General features: G+C 40.3%; 1 protein-coding gene across 1 annotated transcript; it reads right to left on the bottom strand.

Annotated features, from left to right (window-relative positions):
* Window positions 1-468: 468 nt before the first annotated feature.
* On the bottom strand, window positions 469-10,642 carry LOC100555094 (disintegrin and metalloproteinase domain-containing protein 20-like). Its single transcript, XM_062968078.1, has one exon. The coding sequence runs from the start codon at window positions 10,590-10,592 to the stop codon at window positions 8,394-8,396; it is 2,199 nt and encodes a 732-aa protein (XP_062824148.1). The 5' UTR covers window positions 10,593-10,642; the 3' UTR covers window positions 469-8,393.
* Between the last annotated feature and the right edge of the window lie 1,045 nt (window positions 10,643-11,687).

The following is an 11,687-nucleotide window of genomic DNA, read 5'->3' on the forward strand; positions in this document are numbered from 1 at the left end:
GTGTATCCTTCATTTCTTCATCCAGCTTTCCTATCATTAAATTACTTACATTCAACTCATGAATGTGTTGTCTGGCTTGTATATTCACAGGATTGGTCACCCTTGACCTGCATAACCTGGCATAATGATTTTTCTTGCCACACTTGTTGCAGGTCTTTCCAAATGCTGGACATCTCCGAGGTTCATGAGCTGTACCACAATAACCACACTTATTCTGATTTTTCCAATTGTCTCTGTGTCTCGACTCCCTGGTTCCCAGAGCTTGAGTTATAATCTCGTTGTTTTCTCCATGGCTGTCTTGTATGTTACAATCTTCTTCCGATGTTATTGCCATGGTTCTCAGCTGAGCTCTCGTTGTCTCATCAACCCGGCATATCTCCACGGCCTTCTCAAGTGTAAGATCGGCTTCTTGTAACAACTTTTGTTTCAGTTTCTCTTGCTGTAAACTAAAAACAACTTTATCTCTTATCATCTCATTAACTGCCATTCCAAATTCACAGCTGGCTGCTTTCAGTTTTAGCTCAGCAATAAATTGCACATTTGTAACTCCAGGACTCTGCATATGGTTCCAGAAACAAAACCTTTCAAACACAATGTTCTTCCGAGGTAAAAAATAAGTCCTAAACTGTTCCAGAACCTCTGCAATATCTTTCGGGTTCTCCTCGGCAAAAACAAATGTATTATATAAAGAAACTCCTTCCTCTCCCACACAATGTAGCAGGATAGCTATCTGCCGCTTCTTTGACACATTCTCAAGTCCCGCTGCAGCAAGATACAACTGAAAGGCCTGTTCCCACCATCTCCAGTTCTCAGCCAAATTACCTTGCATAGCAAGGGGAGGAGGAGGACGAAATGACTCCATGTCTAAACACTCCTTTTTCGGGGGAGGCTAGCTTCCAGGTTGTAGCACAGGAGAGGTTTGTATCCCACTTCTGACACCATGTGATATTCTTCGTATGAAGGAAGCTCAACAGCCAGCAGAGTCTTGTAGGAAAGAGTTTATTCCAAACATTAGGAAGGCTACTGAGGCTTTGGGTGCACAAAAGCTATATATCCCAGCAATCAGTAGTTCTTACATTACAGCTGTAACAACCAGAGAGTGTGGCTTAAAGGCACAGTATACCACACCATTGGCTTTTAAGCTTCTGCTTCACACTGTTGGTTCATGTTCAACTTGTTGTCCACAAAGACTCCAAGATCTTTTTCACATGGACTGTTGTTGAGCCAGACATCACCCATTCTGCATCTTTGTGTTCCCTTTTTTCTGTAAGTGTAGTATCTTACATTTGTCCTTGTTGAAATTCATTTTGTTAGTTTTGGCCCGCTCTCTAATCTGTTAAAGTCATTTTGAATTCTGAGCCTGTCCTCTGGAGCATTAGCTATGCCTCCTATTTTGGTGTCATCTGCAAACTTGCTAAGGATGCCCTCTAAACCTTCATCCAAATAATTAATAAAGATATTGAACAGTACTGGGCCCAAAACTAAATCTTGAGGTACTCCACTAGTCATGTCTTTCCAGGATGAAGTGGAATCAATGGCGAACACCATTTGAGTTTGGTTGCTTAACACATTACATATCCATTTAATAGTAGTATTGCCTAGCTCACATTTGACTAGTTTGTTTGCAAGAAGATCATGGGGACCCTTGTCAAAGGCCTTACTGAAATCAAGATATGCTACATCCACAGCATTCCCTACCTCTACCAATTTTCTAACTTTATCGAAAAAAGAGATAAGATTAGTCTGGCATGACTTGTTTTTGAGAAAGCCATGTTGACTTTTAGTGATCACAGCATTTCTTTCTAAGTGATTGCAGTTTGCCTCCTTAATGGTCTGCTCCAGGATTTTTCCTGGTAATGATGTCAGTCTGACTGGATGGTAATTATTTGGTTACTATTTTTCCCCCTTCTTGAAGATAGGGTCAACATTTGCCCTCCTACAATCTGCTGGGACTTCTCCTGTTCTCCAAGAATTGCCAGTAGTTGTGAAATTACTTCTGCTAGTTCCTTCAATACTCTTAGATGTAGTTCATCTGGCCTGAAGACTTGAATTCATTTAGAGTGGCAAGGTATTCCTGGACTACTTCTTTACCTATTTTGGGTTGCATTTCCCCTATTATCTCATCCACTCCATATTGCTCAGGTTGAACACCAATCTGTTTTTCGGAGAAGATTGAGGCAAAGAAGGTGTTGAGTAGCTTTTCCTTGTTCCCTGTTAGCATTTCACCACCTTCTGCATGCAGAGGCCCTACAGTTTCCTTTTTCTTCCTTTTTCTGCTAACCTAACTGAAGAACCTCTTTTATTGTTTTTAATCTCTCTGACAAGCCTGAGCTCATCTTGTGCCTTAGCGTTACAAACATTTTTCCTACATATGTTGGTTATTTGTTTGAATTCCTCTTTGGTGATTTCTCCCATTTTCCATTTCTTGTGCTTGAGTCTTTTAAATCTTAGCTCAGTTAAAAATAGTATTTTCCAAAAGACTGGTTTGATATATAACTACATTCCAAAGTAGATTGTGAACACCATGTTTCAAGATACTAGGTGGATGTGTTCCTTTTTCTATAAGCAATAGAACATTGAACCAATTCATCAGTTGTGTGCAACTGATGAATATTCATTTGCACATTTGGAAACTGTTTTGGAATGCCATTTATCCTAGCTTGAATGGGGAAAGTATGGTCAGGGGACCACATGTAACATCAAGACCCATGACGTAGCCCCAACTATCCCCCATTTGCTCTGTCCCCTGTAAAATGTTCCCACTCCCAAAAATGTTATTTTTTCCTCTAAAATATGAAGTCACCTTGGAGCAAAATTCCCATTTATTGTAATTTCACCCCCAGGTATGTTCTAAAATGCAAGTGCATCAGCCTCCTCAGTTGAAATTGTTTCAATATGGAATTACATTTTTTATCTTAATTCTCCCTCTCTCATTTTTTTTTCAGAGCAGGGAGGTTGATAGCTGTGTGAACCTGTATTTTGGGGAAAGGAGAAAAAAATCTGCTAGAGTTTGGAACGTTGCCCATTCTGCTAGTATGAAGGCATCATTTAATACTGGCCTTCATTTTTATATGTAATACTTTCTTTGATCATCTGGAAGGCCTATTTGCAGTTATGATAGTCATTGTCACATTAGAAATGGAAGTGGGCCATCTTGAGTTCTAAGCCTGCCCCCAAAGGCTCTACAAAAAATTCTATGAAAGCATCTACCAATGAGAAGCCTCCAGCTTATAAATATCAGTCTCTAGATGGCACAACTTAATTACTGTTTGCATTTCTTTGGTTTGCAGTACCACGGAGAGCCTGCATGATTAATTGATATAATTGTATTATGGATCTCTATAAAAAGACCGATAAAATTAGAAAGAAAGATAAACTTATGGAATGCTTTGTTACTTATGACTGAGGACTGTAACCATGAAAGAAGGCCTTTTTCTTTTTCTTTTCTGCTGTTTTTCAAACTTGGTTATTTGCCATCTCCCACTGAAAGAAAGAAATACAATTTGTATGTGAGGGAGAGAGGGGAGAATTGGAATTTCAGGTTCCAAGGTATATATGGTGAAATTACAGTCGTGCAAGATCCAAAACAAAGCCAAGCAATGGCCCTCTGTCTCTGCTAGCACAGCAACCTGTCTTCTTCAGCTATGAACTGCTGAGGATTGCATTTCAAATCTTTAAGTTCTGCCTCTGGAATTCATCATTCCTGTGTGAGCAGTTTTTTTTTCTATTTCTTGCAAACCCTCCTCCTTTTGTTTTCCACACCCATTCACTGAAGTTGGGGACAAAATGCCATCACCATCTGCAGAACTAACATGGTTTTGGACCCAGTGTGGAGGCACATAATACAAATAAGGGGTTAGATTATGTTTCATGGCCCTTCCACACAGCTATATCACCCAGAATATCAAGACAGATAATCCACAATATTTGCTTTGAACTGGATTATCTGAGTCCACACTACCATCTAATCCAGTTCAATATGGGTTTTGTATAGTTGTGTGCAAGGGGGCTTAATTATGGGAGACTATTTACCTTTTTATGACATACACATAGGACAGGCAGTAGAGTTTTTTCTGCAGGCATACTGGTGTTGTCGAGCAAATTTAGGGTTTGTCCCTGGAGCAGGGACGAACCGATACCCTCTGACCGCAGGATTCGATCCTGGCCAGCGGGGGCACTGCGAATTAAAACCCTATTTCCCACAATAATCTCACCCAAATTCTTGAAGAGAGAGAACTGAGTTGTCTTTATTTCGAGTCAGCTGACGCGGACGTCAAGACGCAATCGCTCGCCGTGATGACTTGTCACATAATATAGTGCAGCAATTTTTATAAGCAAAAAGACAGGTGGAGCAATTCAAATCTCCCTCCCCGCCTTTCCCCGCCCAGTTCCACTCTGATTGGCTCTTTGACTGGGTGGCTCGAAATCCCCCCCCCCCAATCAGATGGCTTCCTACAGTCTACCAATCAGGGACAAGGGGCGGGCTGAGCAGCGATTAATGGACAGCCAAGCAGATTATGAAAAGGATGGATGAGTCAATATGTCCAATCTACATATGTGTCTGACACGCTTGTATTGACAAAGGAAGAGCTGTTTCCTGAATAATTGTGTGGATGAAGGGTGAGCTATTCTTCCTTCTGATGGCCTGCTCCGAACTCAGAAGGGGAACAGCCCAAATAATTGTCCATGCAAGGGTAGGTGATAATCTCCTCTGGGCAGGGTACTCCAGCCCATCCAAAAGGGGGGGGGGGCTGTCTGCACGTAGCTGAGTCAAACCTCAGTCACTCTATTTTTTCATATATGAGGCATTTTGGGAAGGGAGACATATAGGAATACATTCATAGAGTCAGAAATCATATTGCCCACTCCCAGCCACCCAAAGGTCTAGAGTTCATAAAGTTTCATACGAAATCCAGAATCCAAAGGAAAAGATTGTAAAGCATGTGGTTTAAAACTGGCTTTTTTCCTTTGCTAACTCCTTTGTCTGGGTAAACAAAAGGGAGTGCTTTTGTCACTGGTTAAAGAAAGAATTAAGGAAGTTGTTATTTCTTGCCTCAGGCTAAAAGGTCAAACACCTTTTGTGCAGAGAGTTTTAGTAAACCACAGTAAACTCCAGTAAAAAGTCTAAATCACCTTCTACTATAAATTATGAAATATAGAACATAAAGTCTTGATTTTTGAACTATCCTTTACAAAGTCCTGGGGGGGGGGGGGTCACCTCGATCACACTGGTAGCCGCCACTGTGCTGATCTGACAATGGATGCCTCTTTTCACCAGCAGAGCATTATGTTTACTGTATCAGAGGCATAAATACTCTAAAGACTTCTGTCTGGTATTGGAACCTAAGCAAAGTCATCCCTGGTTAGGGTTTGGATGAGAAACTCCCAACAAATATCAGGTACTGTAGGCTATATTTCAGAAGAAGGAACTGACAAACCACCTCTGGTGTGAAATTCTTGGGATTACAAGTCAACAGATGACTTGAAGGCACATATGCACATTTGTGGGCAATCATTGGACAGATGTGCAGAATTACAATTGTTCAAAAGATTTGGCATTCTAACCCTGAAGATGGACTTTCTAAAAAGAAAGCATGCAAGCCAGTATCCTTTTTTGGTGGGGGTTTTTAATGTTTGAATTTTTATTGAAACAAACCAGGAAAATTTCATTTTTGAAGTAATCATCAGGATGAAAAGAATATTTGAAAATGTTCTTGTCCTTAAGAGGTAATAAGTATTTCAACAAACCAAAAATGCATCAAGTTTATTATCAAATTTTGCAAAATAAATATTAATTTGGGACCTCCATGCAGCAATTTTGAAAAAAAACCTTTTACTCAGAAAATATATAAATGTACATTTATGTAAAATAAATTTTCCTGAAAAATGGTTTTAGCAAGTCCATACTTTTGACACAAACCCCAATTCTTTTCACAAGTGAGTTTTTGCAAGAAGTTCCAAAGTTTAAAAAAAAACATCAAAATATAATAAATATAAGAAAACTCTTATGTCATTCAAAAGAGAGAACACCTTAGAAATTATATATTCTTATACACAAGTATGAACATTGCACAAATCTATATCCCTACCAAATTGGAATGATAACTATGAAAGAACTAGATATGATGTCCTCAAGTGCTGGAGTGGACACCTGCAAAGAGGATGGGGCAGAGCACACTGGCACACCCGAAATGTCCATTACACTTCGGGTTTTGATTTTAGTCAATTTCCAGCTACATTTATTTGGAGTTGGGGATATGTTTGTGGGGAAGGGAATCACTTCATTTTTTCTAAAGCTTCAAGGACCTCAAATGTGGCCACACATTGCCAAACAGTAGTCACATATAAGCATGTATCATTGAATATAAAAACCAGGATCATCCATATCATAACATTTCTTATTTCTTTGTATAGAGATAAAAGTTGGACAGTCAAAAATGCAAAAAATAATTTGAAATGTGGTGATGGATGAGAGTTCTACAGCTACCAAAATACAAATAGATAAAACTAAAAGCAGACAAAGCCAGAACTCCCAGTATAGTCATATATAAGTTGGTAAAAATGAAGTTTGATGATGAAATAGATAGATCCATATGCAGTCCTTTTCTGCAAGGCTGCTTCCTCATTAACATGTTATTTTCTCCTCATAGCTAAATAGTTCTTTCATTAATCTAAAAATGTCTCATCGATTTTGGGGTCTTTGATCTGAGGCCCTTGCAAAGCTAATACCCAAACCTTCTTATAACGTTCTCCTGATTTACTTGCTTACTTGACAACCTGCTACATTAAAAGATGTCTATTTTACTTGCTGTTAAATTCAGCTTCAGTGAGTAAACATCTGTTGGATAGAACACCAGACTCACTGCTACAGCATATAGTGAGTCAATGGTTTGGATATCTGCTCCAGTACTTGAAGAACCTGCTGCATTGAGGTCATTATAATCCTGTAAATTATCTGCTTCATTCATGCAGAGCCTCTTTCTGTCCACTTAATAGCACACTGTGAAGGTGGTCATATAACCCCAGCCAAATCAAGCCAATAGACAGAGAAAAATATCATTGTTATTGGTTGGAGACTCCACCAATATCATTGCTGTCACTTGTCAAGTAACTGACTGAAGGAAACGTATAGTTAACTAGCTACAGTTTGGCACCATGTGTGAAGGAAGGAAGGTAAAGGACAAGTGAATTGGCATAACACTGCTGACTCTGTGTATCTACAGTCTCATCTGGGATGGGTTGTTTGAGTTACTTCTTTGCTTGGTGAGTGTCTTAAAATATAGAAGCATATTCTTACATATTATAGCCACGTCCCAAATCTGTCTGTCTTCAGATATTTCTTTGTCAGCTTAAACACTTTAATGCTGAATATATACAATTGCTCTCATTTATATACTCTTGGTAGACCTGATGTATTTGTTAGCTGAAAAGGTTAAAGATGCAGCATACTTAACATGAGAGAAAATTACTTATCTATTAAAGAAACGTATGACAGTACATGTAATTTGTTCCCACTCTGTTGTAACCATAGTCTTGTCTCGGGTAGTCCACCCCACTGCACTGATAGCTTGATTCAAGATCAATGTATGTTGTCTTCACTGTGCTAGGAATGAGTCCAGGTATAAATATCTCTTGCAGTGGCTGGAATTCATAGATCAGCCCATGCCACAAGAAGAAAGCTGAGGAGGAATTCAGACCATGGAACCTGGCCTTGGATAATTTTCCCACTGATGTGAGAATTCAGGTACTGGTGGAAGAACAGGCAGGAAGTCAAACTGGAGGCAGTGAAATTCAAGGATGGCTACAAGCATCCAGGCATGGCTTCTCACATCTTCCTGTAACAAATAACTGCAAGGTTTTGTTAAAGTTGGACTCCCTCATTCACTTCCAGGAAACTACTGGCATGCAAAATAGACTTGTCTGATTTTTCAGGCATTGTTTGTGGCAGTATTAAGAGGATCCTGATTTTATCACAGGATCCAAAATAAAACATGTACTCAGAATTTGCACCGTTCTCCTCAGTTCGTTGGCATAATGGTAGGATCATCTCCAGAATTCTCTGGTTCAAAAGCTTTTAATGTAAAAAGGATTCTCCCTCCCAATTCACCCCCTATTTAATCTCCTGTTATATGTTGCTCAGAGTATCTAATATCTCATGTTAGAAAACTGATACCAGTGGACTAGTGGACGATACTTGTCTTAACTATAGGACAGGTAGAACCTCGGCATATGGCTGAGGGTTTGTAACTCAGGATCTTCACAAACCCTTGTTCCTGGAACAGAAAATATAGCTTCAAAATAATGCTCAGATTGTGCATAGTAAGTGCATGCCAACATAATATCATAATTAATTTCCTGTGCAATGTTTCATGAATTGTGCATTTGCATGCTGTTCAACTTTGGCAGTTTTCTGTAGAATTACATTTTGATTTGACTCCTGGGTGGACCCATTCCCTCAGTGTTGAACACCGATGCATTAACTGTGCCTTGAAAAATAGACCCAGGACAACAACAATAACAAGTGGAGAAAGAAAAAATATAAATCCAAATAAATTGTGTTTTCTGTTGTTCAAAGCACGATTCCATGGTGGAGGGGGGCCACTGTCAATGCTGCCTCCATAGCCTTTATTTTCACAGTTTGGAGGGTCCCAGCCATAATCACAATGACAATGTTTTTGAGTGTTGCATATTCCTCGATTATGACACTCTGTGACATTACAGTCATATTTCAAGAGGGACACATCGAGGCACTGCCTGTCAATGCACATCCTGTCCATGCCACAAGGTGTGCCATCCCTCACAGCTCCGATATCAGCTATCCTCATTCCACCATGATAGTCTGTACTCCAGCACTCTTTATTGCCAATGGATGATTGAATTATGGTGCTATGTTCCTCCAGAGAAGGTAACTTACGGATATTTTCACACTGGATTCGGCCACACAGGATATTATCAGAATGACATCTTGTGTAAGTGCCCTGGTTCAGGCCACAGTTACCAAAACGATCGCCTTCTGCATTTAAGTTTCTGAAGCAACTCTCAGAAGCAACTGTGGCTTTCTTTCCAAATATCATTTTACATTGCCTAACATGAGTAGTACAATTTCCATTATAACAGTATGCATTTTCATCGCATGGGGCACCATCTTGTACATAAACATCTTTAGGACACCACTCAGAAGTACCATTGCAATACTCAGGAAGATCACAAATACTAGTATTATCTCTACAAATAGATTGAGCTGGAGCATATTGACATTTTGCACAGCACAGTCCAAAAGCACAAATAGCACCTGAACGCAATCTACAGTTAGACTGACAACATCGATCAGTTTCACAGTCGGCTTTGGAACCACAGTCACATTGTTCTCCGTTTTCTACTATTCTGTTTCCACAATATTTGACTTTATATATTTTATCATGATCTGGTGGAATTAACAAACAATCTGTATTCCTTAGTTTGAAATAGTCACTGTAACTGCAATTGCTAAACATATCACTGTTTGAGTGAAATTCATCCATGATACAAGAACGCCGATTACACCTACAGTAAATACCATCATGTCTCATTCCAAGAATATGTCCTAATTCATGGGCAAATGTGACAGAAAAATATAATAAAGTGTAATCCACATATGAAGCTACAGCAGATGCTCCTGTCTTATCACAAATTGTTCCTATAGGTGCTAGTCCTAGTGTCCTTCCAAAATATTTGTATACAAATAAATGGGCTGCATCATTTTCTAGACGCTTACTAAGTGAATTTCTTCTCCATATGGCAAAAGAATTGAAAGTTTTCATTATGCTATCAGCAATATATATGAGATTTTTTTCTGTCCAGATTTCTAATCCAGCAACAGATACCTTAACAGAAAGTGGTTCATAAAATGCATCTGCAATATGGACAATATCCAGAACTTGTATACCAATAACAGTTTCATTTTTGTCAAATTTCAAATATCGTTCATGTTCTATCACAATTGCTACCTTCACATACCTGGTGTGTGCCCACCAGTCACTTCTGGAATTACTTTTGGTTAGTTCATTCTCTGTGTTTGGCATCATGCTCTCCTGGTGGTTTTGCTCTTCTTCTGTTACTCCACATTTCATTTTTACATCACCCTCCTTTTCTTCCAATCGATACACTACATGTTGAAAGTTAGGAGAGGCCTGGACAGGTTCAATCTCATAGGTGTTGTTTTCTAATTGAAATAGACCCCTAAGTCCCCCTGAACAAGTGCTGATGGCAGCCAAAGAAGAGAGTTTTCCCTTTATATAACCCTGGTAGAAACAGTTGTTCCGAATGAATGGATAATCCACCTGGAGTTCTCCTTGCTTAGAGTAGGTCAAGACCGGAATGTTTTTAGGAGCAAAGCTCTTCTTTTGGCGAAGGTGCACCATGTGACCCCTGCCTTCAATTTGCAAATGGTAGGTGACCTCTAGTGCCTCTTGTTGTCCATACCTTGGCATCACTTTCCTTGGAATGGTCACTTCATAGGAAGCATACCTAAAACCCTGTGGTGGTGTCTGACTTTCCATCTCATTGAGAACATTCCATAAAATCAGCAGCAGCTGGGAAGATTTATTCAACATGTTATCTGAGGAGAACTCCACGCTGCCTTCCTAGGGAGAACAGAGAGCCTTTTACATAGAATCATAGAATCATAGAATCATAGAATAGTAGAGTTGGAAGAGACCTCAAGGGCCATCTAGTCCAACCCCCCGCTAAGAAGCAGGAAATCGCATTCAAAGCACCCCCGACAGATGGCCATCCAGCCTCTGCTTAAAAGCCTCCAAAGAAGGAGCCTCCACCACAGTCCGGGGGAGAGAGTTCCACTGCCGAACAGCCCTCACAGTGAGGAAGTTCTTCCTGATGTTCAGGTGGAATCTCCTTTCCTGTAGTTTGAAGCCATTGTTCCGTGTCCTAGTCTGCAGGGCAGCAGAAAATAAGCTTGCTCCCTCCTCCCTATGACTTCCCCTCACATATTTGTACATGGCTATCATGTCTCCTCTCAGCCTTCTCTTCTGCAGGCTAAACATGCCCAGCTCTTTAAGCCTCTCCTCATAGGGCTTGTTCTCCAGACCCTTAATCATTTTAGTTGCCCTCCTCTGGACGCTTTCCAGCTTGTCAGCATCTCCCTTCATCTGCGGTGCCCAAAACTGGACACAGTATTCCAGGTGTGGTCTGACCAAGGCAGAATAGAGGGGGAGCATGACTTCCCTGGATCTAGACGTTATTCCCCTATTGATGCAGGCCAAAATCCCATTGGCTTTTTTAGCTGCCGCGTCACATTGTAGGCTCATGTTTAACTTGTTGTCCACAAGGACTCCAAGATCTTTTTCGCACACACTGCTGTCAAGCCAGGCGTCCCCCATTCTGTATCTTTGATTTCCATTTTTTCTGCCGAAGTGAAGTATCTTGCATTTGTCCCTGTTGAACTTCATTTTGTTAGTTTCGGCCCATCTCTCTAGTCTGTCAAGATCGTTTTGAATTCTGCTCCTGTCTTCTGGAGTGTTAGCTATCCCTCCGAGTTTGGTGTCATCTGCAAACTTGATGATCGTGCCTTCTAACCCTTCGTCTAAGTCGTTAATAAAGATGTTGAACAGAACCGGGCCCAGGACGGAGCCCTGCGGCACTCCACTTGTCACTTCTTTCCATGATGAAGACGACGCATTGGTGAGCACCCT

This window comes from Anolis carolinensis, chromosome 1 (assembly GCF_035594765.1).
Source record: "Anolis carolinensis isolate JA03-04 chromosome 1, rAnoCar3.1.pri, whole genome shotgun sequence".
In the NCBI taxonomy this organism is placed as follows: domain Eukaryota; kingdom Metazoa; phylum Chordata; class Lepidosauria; order Squamata; family Dactyloidae; genus Anolis; species Anolis carolinensis.